The sequence below is a fragment of the Pseudorasbora parva genome, chromosome 4 (assembly GCF_024679245.1).
Source record: "Pseudorasbora parva isolate DD20220531a chromosome 4, ASM2467924v1, whole genome shotgun sequence".
Classification (NCBI taxonomy): domain Eukaryota; kingdom Metazoa; phylum Chordata; class Actinopteri; order Cypriniformes; family Gobionidae; genus Pseudorasbora; species Pseudorasbora parva.
In genome coordinates, this window is record NC_090175.1 from 616,584 (window position 1) to 638,943 (window position 22,360).

General features: G+C 41.5%; 3 protein-coding genes across 3 annotated transcripts; all 3 read left to right on the forward strand.

The window, feature by feature from the left end:
• The first annotated feature begins 1,429 nt into the window (after positions 1 to 1,429).
• mslnb (mesothelin b) lies at positions 1,430 to 14,157 on the forward strand. Its single transcript, XM_067442395.1, has 31 exons — positions 1,430 to 1,531; positions 1,657 to 1,681; positions 1,887 to 1,935; positions 3,313 to 3,432; positions 3,524 to 3,702; positions 3,798 to 3,901; positions 4,000 to 4,112; positions 4,233 to 4,442; positions 4,600 to 4,674; positions 4,885 to 5,129; positions 5,221 to 5,305; positions 5,394 to 5,537; positions 5,628 to 5,830; positions 5,919 to 6,016; positions 6,104 to 6,213; positions 6,405 to 6,581; positions 6,677 to 6,708; positions 6,799 to 6,890; positions 7,031 to 7,053; positions 7,150 to 7,171; positions 7,287 to 7,314; positions 7,402 to 7,477; positions 7,639 to 7,797; positions 7,886 to 8,097; positions 8,186 to 8,274; positions 8,377 to 8,495; positions 8,627 to 8,803; positions 9,096 to 9,127; positions 13,741 to 13,838; positions 13,953 to 13,978; positions 14,122 to 14,157. Exons 1-31 carry the CDS (start codon positions 1,480 to 1,482, stop codon positions 14,155 to 14,157), a joined length of 3,210 nt encoding a protein of 1,069 aa, XP_067298496.1. The 5' UTR covers positions 1,430 to 1,479.
• On the forward strand, positions 9,255 to 13,660 carry LOC137073659 (uncharacterized). Its single transcript, XM_067442366.1, has 11 exons — positions 9,255 to 9,309; positions 9,424 to 9,449; positions 11,212 to 11,233; positions 11,813 to 11,840; positions 11,930 to 12,005; positions 12,167 to 12,325; positions 12,414 to 12,625; positions 12,714 to 12,802; positions 12,905 to 13,023; positions 13,155 to 13,331; positions 13,625 to 13,660. Exons 1-11 carry the CDS (start codon positions 9,255 to 9,257, stop codon positions 13,658 to 13,660), a joined length of 999 nt encoding a protein of 332 aa, XP_067298467.1.
• Positions 14,158 to 15,769: 1,612 nt separating the features above from the next.
• Positions 15,770 to 21,740, forward strand: LOC137073689 (uncharacterized). Its single transcript, XM_067442396.1, has 18 exons — positions 15,770 to 15,839; positions 15,942 to 16,060; positions 16,192 to 16,368; positions 16,667 to 16,698; positions 16,783 to 16,880; positions 16,995 to 17,020; positions 18,784 to 18,805; positions 19,385 to 19,412; positions 19,502 to 19,577; positions 19,739 to 19,897; positions 19,986 to 20,197; positions 20,286 to 20,374; positions 20,477 to 20,595; positions 20,727 to 20,903; positions 21,206 to 21,237; positions 21,322 to 21,419; positions 21,534 to 21,559; positions 21,705 to 21,740. The coding sequence occupies exons 1-18, from the start codon at positions 15,770 to 15,772 to the stop codon at positions 21,738 to 21,740; spliced, it is 1,596 nt and encodes a 531-aa protein (XP_067298497.1).
• Positions 21,741 to 22,360: the final 620 nt, after the last annotated feature.

Genomic DNA, 22,360 nt, shown 5'->3' on the forward strand with positions numbered 1-22,360 from the left:
AGCATATACAGTAAATGTTTTTGAGCAAAATATTTTATTTAATTTACCATCCATTTGGCAAAAATAGATACACAAGTACCTGTTCTTAATAATCAAGACATTATATTCATCAATAATTGTTTGTTATTGTTTTAAGAATAATTATAAAAAATACTATGATGGCGTAAGGTACACATTTTTGTTGAACATTTAATGTTTTGAGATAACTATATGTCCCTAACAGTGTGCCTTCACACCCAGTGTCTGAACAATAAATCTATCCCATAATTATTATTTCTTTATTCCCTGAACTTGTTGAAAATGTTACTGGATAACAGGAATGACCCAGATGCTGAAGAGTCTCTTACTGGATCTTTATTGCACTGATTATTATGGCTCTATCATGATGTATGTTTGGCATCAGTTCTTATTACTCTAAATGATGTCTGTGTAGCTTCTCATTTCTTAAACCACCATGTAGGAAGACACACCGTGGCCATCAGACTGTGAAAGAATGGTTGACTCTCGCACTGCCAACACCAAAATAGACCAAAATCGATGGAATTGATGTAAATAAGCTCTGGGCTCAACATATAACATGCTAGAAACATTCAGGCATGCGGTTTTCAGCCAGGGCACATTTCTCAATACTTAGGTCAGTTTTTCTTCCCACAGTGATTGCAGCAGGGCAACTGGGGATCATTTATCATTTATCATTACTTTGGAACAAAATACATTCAATGACAACATTTTTCAAATTGCATGAATTCTTTTGTCACTTCAACACAAAAACAGCCAAAACTTACTGTACCTACAGGGCAATTTACAGACTGTTAACTGAACACACATTACCGATACACACATTTTAAATAGGAAACTTGGGAATAATTGAATACTGTAATGGCCCATGTTCCTCAAACGGCAGGGGAAACAAACAGTAGAGTGTTATTCTTGTTTTGTAAATACATTTTACAGAAGACAACATTGTATAATGCTCCTGGGGTCAGTGTTTTTAGGTGTTTTATGATAAATTGTGTTTGCTGGGTGAAATCTCTTCTAGTGTTAGAAAGAGTTGATCTGAGACATTAATGACGTGTTCTGGTAGTTTTAGTGCTGTTTGATTGTGAAATTAACTGCTATGAGGATGAAAGTTGGTCAGGAGAACTGTGAAGAGTTTCAAAAAGGGACCTAAGTATTGAGAAATGAGTCCTAGTGATTGTAAAAAAAAAAAAAAAAAACTGTAATCACTGCAATAAAATCCAACTATAGACTCTTAAGCATTTGCCCAGCATATATTATATTATATTATACGTGTGTGTGTGTGTGTGTGTGTGTGTGTGTGTGTGTGTGTGTGTGTGTGTGTGTGTGTGTGTGTGTGTGTGTGTGTTTGTGATCATTACAGAGGCAGTGAATTATCATTACATTCATCTGGCACTGTATTTGTTTCTCTCAGTTTAATATATTTCACATGAACGTCTTAAGAGAAGAAGAGCTGTCCTCATGAGAACGCCTCTTATGTCCCCGCTCCTGTGTGCGGGAGTGATGGCTTTCGGTGAGTCCACAGTCATCATCTACATTATAAACTGATTAATGAAATGACACACTGATCAAACATGTGTGTAATGTTCAGGTCATGACTGTGTTAAAACTCAAATCTGTGTCTCTCTCTGTTTTCAGCCAGCATATGTTCAACGCTACAGGCGTGAGTGAAACTCTTCAGATCCACCTATTACTAAACAAACCTTTGGGACAAAAGAACCCGTCCACAATGCAGTCTTTCTTGTGATTTATGTTGTGAAATGACTTAAACATTTCTGGTTTTCATTCATCTTCGTGACCTATTGCTCACTTTCCATTCACTCACCCGTCTCTCTCCGTTAATCTCCTTCTCATTTCATTCTTCACAGTCAAACCTGTAGAACGAGTGCTGGACTAAAAGCAGAACAATGCACTGATGTGAGTATTTTTAGATTGCTCTTTGTTAGATCATTTTGTTTGCTTTGGTAAGACAGCAGTTAAACACACAAACTCACCATGAACTAAGCATTATTGTTACATGAGAAAGCAATATATAAAACTCAAGTGCAGTTTTTTTTAACATTTAAAAGAACGAAAATTAAAAAGACTCACTAAAACCATCAACAAGATACATGCCAAGTCAAGTCTCCTTTATTTATATAGTGCTTTAATGCAGATTGTTTCAAAGCAGCTTCCCAGTGTTAAACAGGAAAATAATGCCAGAAAGTTTGTTTTGGTTGGACAGCCGCTCAGTAGAAAACTGTGAAGTGAACAGTGTCAATGCGGGCAGATCGGTAATAAAGTTGAATATTTAGTGCCCCAACTGAGCAAGACAAAAGCCAGAGGCAAACCAAAACTCTTTCAGGGCCAGAATAGAGAAAAAAACCTTGGGAGAAACCAGGCTCAGTTCTCCTCTGGCCGACGAACAAACACTGTGTGATTATGATTCTAGCAACATTACAGGTCAGAGGTCAGATTAGATCCGAAAATTCCAGTTCCATCTGATTAAAGACCAGAGTCATCACGCTGGAGACATGTAAACCTAGACAAACACTGGAGATTACACTGATTAGACAACCAGCCTCCAGAGAGAAACATGAAACCAACTAAAAGTGCTCTAGACAAAAACATTGAAACCTTACCTCTCCCGTCAGGCACTAGGGACAGTGATAGTCACAGACTTTAAACCCCTCTAGAGCCGCTTCTCCTCTCCAGCATACCAGGCAACCCATGAATAACCGATTCTGTTGGATTTGGATCAGTACGATAGAGGGAAGATCCAAGGAGGCAGGAGAGCGGGAGCAGAAGGCCTTTGAGCAGGAGCCAAGAGGAGTACTAAGTGCATAGAGACCCATGAGCTTTAGTCTTCTGGTTAGTCAGCTGTGATGAATCCTCTCTGTGTTCAAGCCCTGAGACAGGCCAGAGATCAGGAACAGGCTTGGGTAATGACAGGAACTCAAGAGCAACAGGCCCAGCAGCTTGTGTAGACAACACAGGCAGAAGAGGGGCAGGTGCAGCGCTGGGGGAACAAGTGAAGACCACAGAAGGAACCAGGGCAGGGATGAGTAACTGCAGGGATCAGGACAGGAGGTGCCAGAGATCCACACAGTCATCACTACTATGGACGGACATGACGCCTTGGGATAAACAGAGAGACTAACATTAGCGTAGATGCCACTCTTTTTATGATGTAACGAGTACATCAGGTGTTATGGGAAGTGTTCCCGGTTCCGGCTGACCTAGTTAATGCAGCCGAACAATCAGTCAATACAAACTGTTGCCAATTCTCAATCCGTGCTGTTCCTGTTGTCTCAGATGGACGGTCCCACGCAGAGATTCCTGACGTGTGCTGGCGTCCCATCAGAGCCTGAAGCAGACCACATCATGAACCTGAAAGGCCTCATCAGTGCTGCTCTGGATGTCTACTCATTCATGGTACGCCATCACACACAGACACACACACACACACACACTTCTCATGAACCTTCACTGCCACGGCTCTGCTGTGATACTGCCTGTCTCGCAGCGCTCCAGTGTGACCGGGGTTCCGGTTTTGGATCTTTCTGGAGGTGTCAGTTTAAATGAGGATCACGTGATCAGAGCATGGATGGACATCAAGCTCACTCCACTACTGTCGTCCATCTCCAGAAACTTCCTCACATGTCTCAGCAACAGAAACTTCAGCTGCAGCACCTACCAGACTGTGTACGACAACACCCATATAATTAATGACTTAATTTCAGTGTGTTTGTGTGTGTAAATGACGGTTTGTATGCTTTGGTGTTTGTGTGTGTATATAGAGTCAGGGAGTTGAGTCAGCATTTCTCCGGTCTGGATCCAGTAAGACAGAAGTGGATCTATTCTTTCTTCTTGTACCCGTTTCTCTCTAGAAACACATCCTCAGGTAACACTTCTATTCTAGTATGGACTGTTAATCGACATGTCATGTTGTTTTTTGTTTATGTGAAGGTTTTGGGCATGTTTGATCATTTGTTGTTGTAGGTTGTGTAGATCAAGAGGACAGCACTGAAGACTGGCTGATGAAGAACTTTGGCTCATTCGCTGTCATGGCTCAAGTGCGAGACTTCACATCCATGAACATTGTCTTCAGCGGGGTAAGGACCACTACCTTGTGCATCTGATGCTCTCCTGAGGGTCATGTGATGGCACCAGTTTATCTTCAATACTGTGTTGGTGGCCTGGAGATGTTCTGAGGTTCTTCCCTGTCTTGCCAGTTGGAGGTTTTGCACCTCTTGAGTCCAGAACAGAAGGCAGAGCTTCTCCTTCATCCGGAGGAGGTGGGCTTGACTGACAGCTCCCTCAGCCTGGTGTTTCAGAGTTTGCTGTCCTCTCTGATGCCCTCTAAGGATAACAGCACAAATAACAGCACAACGTATTATATGAGCACTGTTCCATCCTCTTCACCACAGGACCCATTCGGACAGGCAAGAAAGACATCCATCACAGTCTCCTTGATGTAGCTAACTAAATATTTTGCAGTAATTTACAAGCACTAGATGTTTAACTAGTAAAGTGACCCAAATATGCTGATCTATTGAGATACTGAATGATTCATTTAGTATGTTTAATGTGTGGCTGCAGGCACTGAATGGTTTCATGACGGCATTTAGACCTGTCGGGAGTTTTGTGAAAGAATTTGTGTCCTTGACCAAGAAGGTAATGGCACACACACACACACACACACACACACACACACACACACACACACACACACACACACACACACACACACACACACACACACACACACACACACACACACACACACACACACACACACACACACACACACATTCAGTAAAGCATTACAAACCTAAACTCATTGTTTGAAGAATCATGTTGTCTATATCTTCTCATTTCCTTAAGCAAAACATAAAAGACATGAGGAGCGCCACACTTTTGCAGGCTGTGATAAACCTGACGCTTGCAGAGATCGCCGCTCCTTTCAAGCAGAATCCCACCCAAGAGCAGCAGATGGATCTGGTTACTTTTGACCCCATGAGTGTTAATGACTGGTTCACGCATGTGGTTTCTCCTATACTCCGACGATACCTTCCTCAGAGCCAGATAGACATCCACCCCAACCTCACGGCTGTCTTCCATAACCAGTTGTGAGTTTGCTATGCTAGAACTGTCACAGTTATCCACACATCTCATAGAGTAATAAGAACATTCTAATGTGGTTTGGGGTGTTTTCTTTAGCTACATTGAGACAGGGATGGGAAGTGGAGGCCAGAACGAAAGTCAGGACATCTGCGGCGTCTTTATTGATAATAGAACATGTGGGGTAAGACAAAATAATGTATTATTCCTAACATCTCTGCTGGCAAGACATTATGTTTTTATAGCGTATCTTACACAATGTGTCTTTCTAGCTGACGGATTTGGTGGAGCATGTGGCCACTGTCCTGCACTGTGCGGCACGATCAAACCTCACGCTCAATGAGGAGACACTCTTGAATGTTCTCCTGCATCTCTCCCAGAACCTCAACGGTCTACTGCAGCAGCTCTCCAAGACTGTAAGAACCACCAGATTTCACATCAGTAGAAACCAGAGCATTGTTTAAACCTAATTTCTGCTTGCATGTTGTGTCTTACCGCTCTCCCAGAACTTCAGTTCCCAGAGTTCCCCCTTCAGTGACATCCTGGACCAAATTGTTGATGACACCTTCACAATGAGCAACTTGCATGATGAGTCGTTTGTTAGATTATGGTTCCAGGTCAAGTTAAAGCCTCTGCTCTCCACATTGATGCCAGAATATCTCACATGCCTCAGTCACAAAGAGTTCAGCTGTCAAACCTACCAGATACTGTATGCCCAAAGCACGCATTCTCACTTAGATGTTGATTTTATTTGATTACCTCTGTTCTCCGCTGACTTTATTTTAATTTTTTTTTAGTATTTCAGAGCTCAGTAACAACATGTTCCTCATATCAGACGCGCAGAATGTTTATAAGTATTTCATCTTCTCCTTCCTGAGCCGACAAAATGTTTCAGGTACATCAGTCCATTCATCCACCAATTTATCAATCCATTGACCTATCTATCAATCCATCTTTAACCATGTTATCAACATGTTTTCAGGTGGCTGCCCTGCTGAGAACAGCAGCCTCTGGGTTACTCAGAATCTTGGTGAATTTTCCAAATTTGCAACATTGATGGAAATGTACCAACTGAACCAAGATTTCAACGCTGTGAGTTACAAACATTCCTGCTGTCAATAGCATCTACTGCATTTCAACTTGTTTTATTGAATTTCTACAACAAAGATTAAACTATATGGGATTGATTAATTGTTTTTCTATCATTTTCAATATTTTAATATTGAATGCTCTGTACTTCAGTGTTTGTCTGTTAAATGTAATATTTTATTTGTGTATTTCAGGTAGATGCACTAGTGGTTCTTTCCCCCAGACAGACAGCTGAACTGATAGTTGAAGATTTTGCAGGACTCCCAGTGAAAAGAGACATCATAAACATAGTCTTTGATCACATCTTGGTTTCTCCTGAAGACCGTGGTCTACTTGAGATGCTCGGATATCTCATCGTGCTTGCTAGAGAGGTAAGACCATCTCTGACAAAGACTGTGGAGAGAAATTACAGCACATATAAGGTTTGCAATAAGTTGAATTTATTCTTGTTTTATTTTGATATCAGATGGGTTTGGAGTGCTCATCATACCAACAGATGTAAGTAATACACAAAAGCTTGCGTTTCTACCACTGTTTCTAAACTGCTTCTGTTGAGACCCAGCTTCAAATAATTGCTCGCTCTTTCAGAGTACAGAGGCTGCAGGAAGCTGTGGTTCCTCCACATATGATGCAACCCGTCAAGGACAATGTGAATCAGCTGGAAGAGATGGCTCCTCCTGGTATGCACAAACAAATTAAATTATGGCAGAATAACTAAATATCTGAAGAGGCCTTGGAAGACTTTACATTCTAAAGTAACGTTAGTATTCAAACACATATTTCTAAATTATTCTAATCTACTGTTGTGTTTTGTTAACAGGCTGTTTCCGCCCACTTGTTACGGTAAGAAACACAGGTTTTAAACTCATAGGTTGATGTTTTCACAAAAAAAAAATTACTTCATAATATATTATTGTTTTGTGGTCATATCCTTTCCAGTGTATTTCAACACCATTCAATGGTAAGTTAAATATTAAGCTTTAAAGTACTATACAACATAATTATCTGCTATTATTTGTTTTTCTTATTTTTGTCTTATTTTTCTTTTTTCTAACCCCTTTCTTTAACATTTACAGAAACCTCCATTTGTGATGGAATCAGCAGGTATTGTGCATTTTAGATTTTCCCTATATGAAATAAATCTCATGTCAAGTAAATCAAGTTCATGAGAAGAGTTTCTCTACCCCACAGTAATAAGACTCTCCTGTCCACTGGTCTCGTGAGCGCCCCCTGTAGTATCGACCTGCAGCAGTACGCTTGCTCTTCGGTAAGAAGATGACAAGCAGGAAACTCTATTAAAATGAGCTGATACTGATGATTGTCTGGGAATCTACGTCCCTCCAGAGAGCAAATGTGCAGCAGTTTCTGGAATCACCATGATATTATCTGAACGGCCATGTCCACTGATGAAATCTTTTGTGTTTGTAGCTCACAGGCTTCACTGCTGAAAACCTGACTGGACTTCTGAAGTGTCAACTATCCAGCAACAGCACTTACTCCAAGGAGATCTGGAAGTTGCTTTTCATCAAAACAAACAATGTTCTCGATGGAGCCCTCAGCATCTTTTCCAACTCTGTGGCAAATAAGGTAAAGAAGCCTTGTACAACTCTGCTCTAGTGTTTATTTTCAGATTGACTGGGAATGTAATGTTAATTCCTCCTCCTTATATCATCAGTCTCAGCCAATCAGAGGTGATGTCGTGTCCCAAGTGCTGGATGTCATTGGGGAGCTGAGATTGGAGCGCATCACTCCTGACCAATGGAGTGACGTTGCTTTCATCAACATGTTGTTGGGTTCATATCTGAAGCCGTTTTTACCGTTCGTGTCACCATCCCTACTGCAGTGCACTAGCAGCAAAAACCTCAGCTGCCAAACTTACCAGCACATGTAAGATAAGCGTTTCCTCAGCAATAGCTCTAGACTATCGTGAGCTGATAAGATTCTATGTTCAACATTATTTCCAACCCTTTCCCAGTCTGGCAGAGTTCCGGCTTATGAATGAGACGCAAGGAAGAAACATAGTGGAGTTTTTCATCTTGCCCTTCCTCAGAAGAAACGCAACAGGTGAGGTGGAGGTTTGCAGAGGTTTCAGGAAGAATGTCAGCCATGTCGAGGTTCTGGAGATCATGATGTGATTTTACTGTGTGTGTTTGTGTTGTGTATCAGATGCGGGCTGTGTGTCGAGTGCTAACAGCAGCACTGAGTGGCTGCTGAAGAACTTTGGCCCGTTCACTAAGTTTATGAATCTCACCTATCTGCTGTCCATCAACGCACACTTTGATCCCGTATGTATCTTCACATGTGATATAACCAAAGAACCGAGATGACAAGAAGAGTCAATAACCATCAACATTGTTAGTTTTATCTGTAGGACTTTTCCACTCAATGTTGCCTTCTTGTTCTTCTATGTGTTTAGTTGGAGACCCTGGTCTATCTGTCTTCAGTGCAGAAGGTTGAACTGATGGTTGTAGATCTACCTGGTCTTCCACAGAAGGAAGTCATCATCAATAGTGTGTTTGATCACCTGCTAGTGTCTCCTGTGGATCGAGGGCTTCCTGATGTCCTTAATAACCTGATCTTAATCTCACAGAGGGTAAATCTTACTCAGATGTTTTCAATGACTCTGCTTTAAATCATAGTGAGATACCATCTAGCATTTTGAGAAATTATGATACGAGGCAAATTCAGTGAACATTTTAATTTAATGGACCTTATTCAGAGAAGAAGCTGTGTTAAATTTTTCTATAAATGAAAACAAGGTTTTGAGGGACAGGCGTACAGTCTAATGCAACATTCAAAATGACTTTTCAAAACAAATCCTGGTGACGAAAGACTCTTGAATCTTCATGTGATGATGGCACTGATACATGTTTGTGTTTCCACAGACCGTAATACAGTGCAGCTCCCTCACACTGATGTAAGTGTACCTGAGCCTCTGCTGTCACGTTATCTCTAGTGTCTCTTGTCCTGAATCTCATCTAATCCTGTGTTTCTTTCTCAGTTTTAAAAGGCTGATTCTGGCTCTACCTTTCCTGCCGTCAGACATGCAGACTCTGGTCTTCCAGACTACTCGAGAACTCAAGAAGAATGCAGTGACAGGTGAGTCTCAGTCCCTGAGTCTTCATCATTTCTCACTGTTTACTTCACTAGAAGATCAACATGTTTCTCAATATTTCTCCTGGAATAATGATCAAATGTGTGTCTTATTTCCAGGATGCTCACTTCCTGAACCTCCAACAGTAAGAGATTGTTTAACAGTTTTCCTTCTCAATCTTGTTCAGTCCTACATGATTCCTCACAAAGCAAATTACAAGAGCGGAACAAAAACATTTTTTCAAATATGCCAAATTTATTTTACAACTTGATTAGGAAGCAAGCTAGAGAGGAGGGGATGAAATTCAGAGAAGAAAATGTTAATTCACTTGTTTAAATGCTTAAGTTCATTGGTTTAAGGGTTTGGGGTTGTAAGATGCTTGTGGAAGAGGTTTCTCTTGATCTGCTTCTCTGAAGATGTGTTTGTCTCAGCAGTTTGGGGGAAAGTTGGCAACTCATACCACCAGCGAGGAACAGACAGGGTGAAAGTTTTAGCCAGTGACTTTTTTACCTCGTTGCAAAGGAAAAACAAGGTGTTGCTCATTAAGTGACTTAAGCTGGCAGGGAGTAGTGCACATTTTTAGGAGTGAATTGAGATAGGGAGGTACTGTTCCAGTGACAGTTATGGAAGCCATTGTCAAATCCCTAATTTAGATTCTGGCCCCAACTGGATTGAGTTCAGAAGGGGAGTGACGTGGGTTATCTTAGACTGGTTGGAAAAATAGATGCGCTACCGTGTTCTGTATGATCTGCTGAGGCTTAATTGTACTGGGTGGAAGGCCTACAAATAAAGAAGTGCACTAGTCCTGTCTTAAAATGCAAATGCTTGGACAAGAACTTATGCTGCCTACTCTGACAGGAAGGGTCTGATTTTCCTGAAGTTTTAAAGCACACACTTGCAAGACAGGACCATTGTTGAAATAAAATAGAGGTGGAAAAGCTCAGTTGATCTTCAAACTCAGCACCCAGGTTCCTTGCTGACCTGTTTGGCATTAGTGTTGTGCACAGTGATGCTGTATTCAACTGTTGGGTTTACAGAAGTTTTAAGAAGTTCTGGGCTGTAGATGATGCTCCTTCATTCAGCCAGAAAAGTCTGAAAGGCAGAGAGAGATACAAGCTGTGACTGTGGGATCATCAGGTTGAATTAGCAGATAGAGCTGCGCATCATCTGCATAGCTGTGGTGGGAGAAGCCATGTTCCTTTATGATCACTCCCAGTGAAGTTGTGTAAATGGTGAAAAGAAGAGGTCTGAGAACACTGAACCTTTAGGCACCCCAGTGATTGGCTGATGTGCCTCAGACACCCCTCCTCTCCAAGAAACCTTGAAAGATCTGCCTGTGAGGTAAGACTGAAGCCACTCAAGTATCCTACATGTGATGGCCAAATCAGAAAGAGTAGACAGAGGAGGTTCTGGTGGTTTACAGTGTCAAATGCAGTAGACACATATAGTAGATTAAGGACAGATGACTTGGAGTTCGCCCTTGCCCGCCAAAGAGTTTCAGCAATGGTCTGCTGGACGGGCTTTGTGGAGTGCTCGTTTTTGAAGCCAGACTGATTGTGGTCGAGTATGGCGTTCTGTGAGAGAAAGGCAGATAGCTGATTGATCTCTTTTTGAGAGTTGTTGACAGGAAAGAAAGAAGTGAGACTGATCTGTAGTTCTCAACTGCTGTGGGAATGACTGTTGGCTTTTCTTTAGCAGTGTGGTCACCCGAGCTTGCTTAAATGCTGTGAGAAATGTATTTGTAGTGAGGGATGTATTGTTGATGATGCTGGTGAAATCTCCTTTAGAAGATGGAAAGCAACCGGGTCTAAGGAATAGGTTGAAGGAAGATTAACTCTTTAAACTTTTTCATGAAACCTTTTACATTTTTTCTTATATTTGAATCCCTCTTTTTTCATCTGTTTCAGTGCCTGATCACTCCTGTGAATGGTGAGTGCATTTGAACACCTCTCTTGTTTCTGATGTGAACTAATCAGTGTGTCTAATCAAATGTGAATGAATGTTGCGATAATGTGAATTGGCATTCTTCAACTAGCCATCATCCGTAAGCACTGATCCCAGCGTTCCTCTGATTTCCTCCCTATCGGTTGTGCTGCATTGATAGCTGTTGTCCGTAATGATCTATTGGGCAGTCCTAGAGCAAAGCCTGATCAGTAATAGTAAGAACACTAACCAATACAACAGATGCCCTCATATCTTCAACACTTGGCTCCATCTGACACTAATTGTGCCGAGCCTGTTGGACAAGAAAAATAAAAATTGGTCAGAATTAAACCATTTGCTCAGCATTACGTTATTCAAAGGGGCTTTTTGACTGAAAAGTGCTGATGGACATAAAGTAACTCCCTGGCCATCACCTACTATTGGAACCAGCAGAGTATCTATTTTCCCAAGGTCAACCATATGTTCCTATGTTAGATAAGCCCCATTACCAACCTTAACCCTGGGAACATAGAAAAAGTTTTTATTTGTTATGCACTAATCAATGTTTTCTGATGACTTTAACAGCTACCAGTGCTTGTTCAGGAGTCAACAGGTATGAGCATATACTCTTTTCTCCACATTGACACTGTGAACTCATCTATGAGAGAGGAAGTGCTCATGAAATTCTGATGTCTTCCACAGTAATGAGACTCTCCTGTCCACTGGTCTCGTGAGCGCCCCCTGTATTATCGACCTGCAGCGTTACGCTTGCTCTTCGGTAAGAAGATGACAAGCAGGAAACTCTATTAAAATGAGCTGATACTGATGATTGTCTGGGAATCTACGTCCCTCCAGAGAGCAAATGTGCAGCAGTTTCTGGAATCACCATGATATTATCTGAACGGCCATGTCCACTGATGAAATCTTTTGTGTTTGTAGCTCACAGGCTTCACTGCTGAAAACCTGACTGGACTTCTGAAGTGTCAACTATCCAGCAACAGCACTTACTCCAAGGAGATCTGGAAGTTGCTTTTCATCAAAACAAACAATGTTCTCGATGGAGCCCTCAGCATCTTTTCCAGTTCTGTGGCAAATAAGGTAAAGAAGCCTTGTACAACTCTGCTCTAGTGTTTATTTTCAGATTGACTGGGAATGTGATGTTAATTCCTCCTCCTTATATCATCAGTCTCAGCCAATCAGAGGTGATGTCGTATCCCAAGTGCTGGATGTGATTGGGGAGCTGAGATTGGAGCGCATCACTCCTGACCAATGGAGTGACGTTGCTTTCATCAACATGTTGTTGGGTTCATATCTGAAGCCGTTTTTACCGTTCGTGTCACCATCCCTACTGCAGTGCACTAGCAGCAAAAACCTCAGCTGCCAAACTTACCAGCACATGTAAGAAAAGCGTTTCCTCATCAATAGCTCTAGACTATCGTGAGCTGATAAGATTCTATGTTCAACATTATTTCCAACCCTTTCCCAGTCTGGCAGAGTTCCGGCTTATGAATGAGACGCAAGGAAGAAACATAGTGGAGTTTTTCATCTTGCCCTTCCTCAGAAGAAACGCAACAGGTGAGGTGGAGGTTTGCAGAGGTTTCAGGAAGAATGTCAGCCATGTCGAGGTTCTGGAGATCATGATGTGATTTTACTGTGTGTGTTTGTGTTGTGTATCAGATGCGGGCTGTGTGTCGAGTGCTAACAGCAGCACTGAGTGGCTGCTGAAGAACTTTGGCCCGTTCGCTCAGTTTATGAATCTCACCTATCTGCTGACCATCAACGCACACTTTGATCCCGTATGTATCTTCACATGTGATATAACCAAAGAACCGAGATGACAAGAAGAGTCAATAACCATCAACATTGTTAGTTTTATCTGTAGGACTTTTCCACTCAATGTTGCCTTCTTGTTCTTCTGTGTGTTTAGTTGGAGACCCTGGTCTATCTGTCTTCAGTGCAGAAGGTTGAACTGATGGTTGTAGATCTACCTGGTCTTCCACAGAAGGAAGTCATCATCAATAGTGTGTTTGATCACCTGCTAGTGTCTCCTGTGGACCGAGGGCTTCCTGATGTCCTTAATAACCTGATCTTAATCTCACAGAGGGTAAATCTTACTCAGATGTTTTCAATGACTCTGCTTTAAATCATAGTGAGATACCCATCTAGCATTTTGAGAAATTATGATACGAGGCAAATTCAGTGAACATTTTACTCAAATGGACCTTATTCAGAGAAGATGCTGTGTTGAATTTTTCTACAAATGAAAATTAGGTTTTGAGGGACAGGCGTACAGTCTAATGCAACATTCAAAATGACTTTTCAAAACAAATCCTGGTGACGAAAGACTCTTGAATCTTCATGTGATGATGGCACTGATACATGTTTGTGTTTCCACAGACCGTAATACAGTGCAGCACCCTCACACTGATGTAAGTGTACCTGAGCCTCTGCTGTCACGTTATCTCTGGTGTCTCTTGTCCTGAATCTCATCTAATCCTGTTTTTCTTTCTCAGTTTTAAAAGACTAAATCTGGCTCTACCTTTCCTGCCATCTGACATTATGAATCTGGTCTTCCACACAACTGGAGAACTCAAGAAGAATGCAGTGACAGGTGATTCTCAGTCCTTGAGTCTTCATCATCTCTCACTGTTTACTTCACTAGAAGATCAACATGTTTCTCAATATTTCTGCTGGAATAATGATCAAATGTGTGTCTTATTTACAGGATGCTCACTTCCTGAACCTCCAACAGTAAGAGATTGTTTCGGATTCCTTACCTTAAATCTGTCTTTAAAGAAAAACCTCTTCAGGGAGCTGTAATATATATATATTACTTACCAACATTTATTTACATATTGTCTATTATCTTGTTTTCCTGTGTTTGTCCGTTTCAGTGTCCAATCACTCCAATGAATGGTAAGTGCATTTAAACTCTAAGCTTGATTCTGATGTGAACTAATCAGTGCTTCTGATCAAGAATGTTGCGATAAACTGAACCGGCATCATCCACTACCAATCATCCCTAATCACTGAGCCCAGTGTTACTGTGATCTTTGTTCAGACACTTCTATTATATGAGCTACATTAGCAGCTGATGATATATAGTATATAACGGGTGCCCTAACACCATCATGATCTGCTCTTTATTACACCGATCGCGAGTAGCCTACTGGACAAGCACACCGATATTCAAGCACTAAATATTTTTTAACAGGTTAAAGATGATATCAAAATCAATCATTTTCAATTTTCCGAATGGTCAAGCCCAATAGTTTTCAACACTAGTAGAAGTTTGGCAAAGAATTGGAAAACTAGATTTATTCAGCACTGTATGTTGTTCAGAGGGACTTATTGACCAAACAGTGTTGAACTAGACTGGAGACTCAAAGTCACTCACCATCATCCACTGCTGTAACCATGTGGCCAAGAGGAAGAGACACTGATCAAATCTTCCAACAAGTCTGAACCAGTGTTGTTTTGGTCAAGTTTGTCAAGTTCAAGTCGATAATTTTATTACTTTTTCTTAACTTTCTTGAAAGTTTCATTGTAAATTGCGAGTGTTGTATTGAGTTATAAATGAAATCCAGTGGCACTAATCAATGTTTTCTGATGACTTTAACAGCTACCAGTGCTTGTTCAGGAGTCAACAGGTATGAGCATATACTCTTTTCTCCACATTGACATTGTGAACTCATCTATGAGAGAGGAAGTGCTCATGAAATTCTGATGTCTTCCACAGTAATGAGACTCTCCTGTCCACTGGTCTCGTGAGCGCCCCCTGTAGTATCGACCTGCAGCAGTACGCTTGCTCTTCGGTAAGAAGATGACAAGCAGGAAACTCTATTAAAATGAGCTGATACTGATGATTGTCTGGGAATCTACGTCCCTCCAGAGAGCAAATGTGCAGCAGTTTCTGGAATCACCATGATATTATCTGAACGGCCATGTCCACTGATGAAATCTTTTGTGTTTGTAGCTCACAGGCTTCACTGCTGAAAACCTGACTGGACTTCTGAAGTGTCAACTATCCAGCAACAGCACTTACTCCAAGGAGATCTGGAAGTTGCTTTTCATCAAAACAAACAATGTTCTCGATGGAGCCCTCAGCATCTTTTCCAGCTCTGTGGCAAACAAGGTAAAGAAGCCTTGTACAACTCTGCTCTAGTGTTTATTTTCAGATTGACTGGGAATGTGATGTTAATTCCTCCTCATTACATCATCAGTCTCAGCCAATCAGAGGTGATGTCGTGTCCCAAGTGCTGGATGTCATTGGGGAGCTGAGATTGGAGCGCATCACTCCTGAGCAATGGAGTGACGTTACTTTCATCAACAAGTTGTTGGGTTCATATCTGAAGCCGTTTTTACCGTTCGTGTCACCATCCCTACTGCAGTGCACTAGCAGCAAAAACCTCAGCTGCCAAACTTACCAGCACATGTAAGAAAAGCGTTTCCTCATCAATAGCTCTAGACTATCGTGAGCTGATAAGATTCTATGTTCAACATTATTTCCAACCCTTTCCCAGTCTGGCAGAGTTCCGGCTTATGAATGAGACGCAAGGAAGAAACATAGTGGAGTTTTTCATCTTGCCCTTCCTCAGAAGAAACGCAACAGGTGAGGTGGAGGTTTGCAGAGGTTTCAGGAAGAATGTCAGCCATGTCGAGGTTCTGGAGATCATGATGTGATTTTACTGTGTGTGTTTGTGTTGTGTATCAGATGCGGGCTGTGTGTCGAGTGCTAACAGCAGCACTGAGTGGCTGCTGAAGAACTTTGGTCCGTTCGCTCAGTTTATGAATCTCACCTATCTGCTGACCATCAACGCACACTTTGATCCCGTATGTATCTTCACATGTGATATAACCAAAGAACCGAGATGACAAGAAGAGTCAATAACCATCAACATTGTTAGTTTTATCTGTAGGACTTTCCCACTCAATGTTGCCTTCTTGTTCTTCTGTGTGTTTAGTTGGAGACCCTGGTCTATCAGTCTTCAGTGCAGAAGGTTGAACTGATGGTTGTAGATCTACCTGGTCTTCCACAGAAGGAAGTCATCATCAATAGTGTGTTTGATCACCTGCTAGTGTCTCCTGTGGATCGAGGGCTTCCTGATGTCCTTAATAACCTGATCTTAATCTCACAGAGGGTAAATCTTACTCAGATGTTTTCAATGGCTCTGCTTTAAACCTTAGTGCGATACCCATCTACATTGCATAATTTTGGAATTATGATACGAGGCAAATTCAGTGAAAATTTTCATCTAATGGACCTTATTCAGGGTACATGCCATGTTTAATTTTTCTATAAATGAAAACAAGGTTTTGAGGGACAGGCGTACAGTCTAATGCAACATTCAAAATGACTTTTCAAAACAAATCCTGGTGACGAAAGACTCTTGAATCTTCATGTGATGATGGCACTGATACATGTTTGTGTTTCCACAGACCGTAATACAGTGCAGTTCCCTCACACTGATGTAAGTGTACCTGAGCCTCTGCTGTCACGTTATCTCTGGTGTCTCTTGTCCTGAATCTCATCTATTCCTGTGTTTCTTTCTCAGTTTTAAAAGGCTGATTCTGGCTCTACCTTTCCTGCCGTCAGACATGCAGACTCTGGTCTTCCAGACTACTCGAGAACTCAAGAAGAATGCAGTGACAGGTGAGTCTCAGTCCTTGAGTCTTCATCATTTCTCACTGTTTACTTCACTAGAAGATCAACATGTTTCTCAATATTTCTCCTGGAATAATGATCAAATGTGTGTCTTATTTCCAGGATGCTCACTTCCTGAACCTCCAACAGTAAGAGATTGTTTAACAGTTTTCCTTCTCAATCTTGTTCAGTCCTACAGGATTCCTCACAAAGCAAATTACAAGAGCGGAACAAAAACATTTTTTCAAATATGCCAAATTTATTTTACAACTTGATTAGGAAGCAAGCTAGAGAGGAGGGGATGCAATTCAGAGAAGAAAATGTTAATTCACTTGTTTAAATGCTTAAGTTCATTGGTTTAAGGGTTTGGGGTTGTAAGATGCTTGTGGAAGAGGTTTCTCTTGATCTGCTTCTCTGAAGATGTGATTGTCTCAGCAGTTTGGGGGAAAGTTGGCAACTCATACCACCAGCGAGGAACAGACAGGGTGAAAGTTTTAGCCAGTGACTTTTTTACCTCGTTGCAAAGGAAAAACAAGGTGTTGCTCATTAAGTGACTTAAGCTGGCAGGGAGTAGTGCACATTTTTAGGAGTGAATTGAGATAGGGAGGTACTGTTCCAGTGACAGTTATGGAAGCCATTGTCAAATCCCTAATTTAGATTCTGGCCCCAACTGGATTGAGTTCAGAAGGGGAGTGACGTGGGTTATCTTAGACTGGTTGGAAAAATAGATGCGCTACCGTGTTCTGTATGATCTGCTGAGGCTTAATTGTACTGGGTGGAAGGCCTACAAATAAAGAAGTGCACTAGTCCTGTCTTAAAATGCAAATACTTGGACAAGAACTTATGCTGCCTACTCTGACAGGAAGGGTCTGATTTTCCTGAAGTTTTAAAGCACACACTTGCAAGACAGGACCATTGTTGAAATAAAATAGAGGTGGAAAAGCTCAGTTGATCTTCAAACTCAGCACCCAGGTTCCTTGCTGACCTGTTTGGCATTAGTGTTGTGCACAGTGATGCTGTAATTCAACTGTTGGGTTTACAGAAGTTATAAGAAGTTCTGGGCTGTAGATGATGCTCCTTCATTCAGCCAGAAAAGTCTGAAAGGCAGAGAGAGATACAAGCTGTGACTGTGGGATCATCAGGTTGAATTAGCAGGTAGAGCTGCGCATCATCTGCATAGCTGTGGTGGGAGAAGCCATGTTCCTTTATGATCACTCCCAGTGAAGTTGTGTAAATGGTGAAAAGAAGAGGTCTGAGAACACTGAACCTTTAGGCACCCCAGTGATTGGCTGATGTGCCTCAGACACCCCTCCTCTCCAAGAAACCTTGAAAGATCTGCCTGTGAGGTAAGACTGAAGCCACTCAAGTATCCTACATGTGATGGCCAAATCAGAAAGAGTAGACAGAGGAGGTTCTGGTGGTTTACAGTGTCAAATGCAGTAGACACATATAGTAGATTAAGGACAGATGACTTGGAGTTCGCCCTTGCCCGCCAAAGAGTTTCAGCAATGGTCTGCTGGACGGGCTTTGTGGAGTGCTCGTTTTTGAAGCCAGACTGATTGTGGTCGAGTATGGCGTTCTGTGAGAGAAAGGCAGATAGCTGATTGATCTCTTTTTGAGAGTTGTTGACAGGAAAGAAAGAAGTGAGACTGATCTGTAGTTTTCAACTGCTGTGGGAATGACTGTTGGCTTTTCTTTAGCAGTGTGGTCACCCGAGCTTGCTTAAATGCTGTGAGAAATGTATTTGTAGTGAGGGATGTATTGTTGATGATGCTGGTGAAATCTCCTTTAGAAGATGGAAAGCAACCGGGTCTAAGGAATAGGTTGAAGGAAGATTAACTCTTTAAACTTTTTCATGAAACCTTTTACATTTTGTCTTATATTTGAATCCCTCTTTTTTCATCTGTTTCAGTGCCTGATCACTCCTGTGAATGGTGAGTGCATTTGAACACCTCTCTTGTTTCTGATGTGAACTAATCAGTGTGTCTAATCAAATGTGAATGAATGTTGCGATAATGTGAATTGGCATTCTTCCACTAGCCATCATCCGTAAGCACTGATCCCAGCGTTCCTCTGATTTCCTCCCTATCGGTTGTGCTGCATTGATAGCTGTTGTCCGTAATGATCTATTGGGCAGTCCTAGAGCACAGCCTGATCAGTAATAGTAAGAACACTAACCAATACAACAGATGCCCTCATATCTTCAACACTTGGCTCCATCTGACACTAATTGTGCCGAGCCTGTTGGACAAGAAAAATAAAAATTGGTCAGAATTAAACCATTTGCTCAGCATTACGTTATTCAAAGGGGCTTTTTGACTGAAAAGTGCTGATGGACATAAAGTAACTCCCTGGCCATCACCTACTATTGGAACCAGCAGAGTATCTATTTTCCCAAGGTCAACCATATGTTCCTATGTTAGATAAGCCCCATTACCAACCTTAACCCTGGGAACATAGAAAAAGTTTTTATTTGTTATGCACTAATCAATGTTTTCTGATGACTTTAACAGCTACCAGTGCTTGTTCAGGAGTCAACAGGTATGAGCATATACTCTTTTCTCCACATTGACATTGTGAACTCATCTATGAGAGAGGAAGTGCTGATGAAATTCTGATGTCTTCCACAGTAATGAGACTCTCCTGTCCACTGGTCTCGTGAGCGCCCCCTGTATTATCGACCTGCAGCGTTACGCTTGCTCTTCGGTAAGAAGATGACAAGCAGGAAACTCTATTAAAATGAGCTGATACTGATGATTGTCTGGGAATCTACGTCCCTCCAGAGAGCAAATGTGCAGCAGTTTCTGGAATCACCATGATATTATCTGAACGGCCATGTCCACTGATGAAATCTTTTGTGTTTGTAGCTCACAGGCTTCACTGCTGAAAACCTGACTGGACTTCTGAAGTGTCAACTATCCAGCAACAGCACTTACTCCAAGGAGATCTGGAAGTTGCTTTTCATCAAAACAAACAATGTTCTCGATGGAGCCCTCAGCATCTTTTCCAGTTCTGTGGCAAATAAGGTAAAGAAGCCTTGTACAACTCTGCTCTAGTGTTTATTTTCAGATTGACTGGGAATGTGATGTTAATTCCTCCTCCTTATATCATCAGTCTCAGCCAATCAGAGGTGATGTCGTATCCCAAGTGCTGGATGTGATTGGGGAGCTGAGATTGGAGCGCATCACTCCTGACCAATGGAGTGACGTTGCTTTCATCAACATGTTGTTGGGTTCATATCTGAAGCCGTTTTTACCGTTCGTGTCACCATCCCTACTGCAGTGCACTAGCAGCAAAAACCTCAGCTGCCAAACTTACCAGCACATGTAAGATAAGCGTTTCCTCAGCAATAGCTCTAGACTATCGTGAGCTGATAAGATTATATGTTCAACATTATTTCCAACCCTTTCCCAGTCTGGCAGAGTTCCGGCTTATGAATGAGACGCAAGGAAGAAACATAGTGGAGTTTTTCATCTTGCCCTTCCTCAGAAGAAACGCAACAGGTGAGGTGGAGATTTGCAGAGGTTTCAGGAAGAATGTCAGCCATGTCGAGGTTCTGGAGATCATGATGTGATTTTACTGTGTGTGTTTGTGTTGTGTATCAGATGCGGGCTGTGTGTCGAGTGCTAACAGCAGCACTGAGTGGCTGCTGAAGAACTTTGGCCCGTTCGCTCAGTTTATGAATCTCACCTATCTGCTGTCCATCAACGCACACTTTGATCCCGTATGTATCTTCACATGTGATATAACCAAAGAACCGAGATGACAAGAAGAGTCAATAACCATCAACATTGTTAGTTTTATCTGTAGGACTTTTCCACTCAATGTTGCCTTCTTGTTCTTCTGTGTGTTTAGTTGGAGACCCTGGTCTATCTGTCTTCAGTGCAGAAGGTTGAACTGATGGTTGTAGATCTACCTGGTCTTCCACAGAAGGAAGTCATCATCAATAGTGTGTTTGATCACCTGCTAGTGTCTCCTGTGGACCGAGGGCTTCCTGATGTCCTTAATAACCTGATCTTAATCTCACAGAGGGTAAATCTTACTCAGATGTTTTCAATGTCTCTGCTTTAAATCATAGTGAGTTGACCGTCCAGATGGCATTTTTAGACATTATGAGTGCGCTCATGATAAAAGGCAAATTCAGTCTAATCTAATGGACCTTATTCAGGGTACATGTCATATTTAATTTTTCTATGAATGAAAATTAGGTTTTGAGGGACAGGCGTACAGTCTAATGCAACATTCAAAATGACTTTTCAAAACAAATCCTGGTGACGAAAGACTCTTGAATCTTCATGTGATGATGGCACTGATACATGTTTGTGTTTCCACAGACCGTAATACAGTGCAGCTCCCTCACACTGATGTAAGTGTACCTGAGCCTCTGCTGTCACGTTATCTCTGGTGTGTCTTGTCCTGAATCTCATCTAATCCTGTTTTTCTTTCTCAGTTTTAAAAGACTAAATCTGGCTCTACCTTTCCTGCCATCTGACATTATGAATCTGGTCTTCCACACAACTGGAGAACTCAAGAAGAATGCAGTGACAGGTGATTCTCAGTCCTTGAGTCTTCATCATCTCTCACTGTTTACTTCACTAGAAGATCAACATGTTTCTCAATATTTCTGCTGGAATAATGATCAAATGTGTGTCTTATTTACAGGATGCTCACTTCCTGAACCTCCAACAGTAAGAGATTGTTTCGGATTCCTTACCTTAAATCTGTCTTTAAAGAAAAACCTCTTCAGGGAGCTGTAATATATATATATATTACTTACCAACATTTATTTACATATTGTCTATTATCTTGTTTTCCTTTGTTTGTCCGTTTCAGTGTCCAATCACTCCAATGAATGGTAAGTGCATTTAAACTCTAAGCTTGATTCTGATGTGAACTAATCAGTGCTTCTGATCAAGAATGTTGCGATAAACTGAACCGGCATCATCCACTACCAATCATCCCTAATCACTGAGCCCAGTGTTACTGTGATCTTTGTTCAGACACTTCTATTATATGAGCTACATTAGCAGCTGATGATATATAGTATATAACGGGTGCCCTAACACCATCATGATCTGCTCTTTATTACACCGATCGCGAGTAGCCTACTGGACAAGCACACCGATATTCAAGCACTAAATAATTTTTAACAGGTTAAAGATGATATCAAAATCAATCATTTTCAATTTTCCGAATGGTCAAGCCCAATAGTTTTCAACACTAGTAGATGTTTGGCAAAGAATTGGAAAACTAGATTTATTCAGCACTGTATGTTGTTCAGAGGGACTTATTGACCAAACAGTGTTGAACTAGACTGGAGACTCAAAGTCACTCACCATCATCCACTGCTGTAACCATGTGGCCAAGAGGAAGAGACACTGATCAAATCTTCCAACAAGTCTGAACCAGTGTTGTTTTGGTCAAGTTTGTCAAGTTCAAGTCGATAATTTTATTACGTTTTCTTAACTTTCTTGAAAGTTTCATTGTAA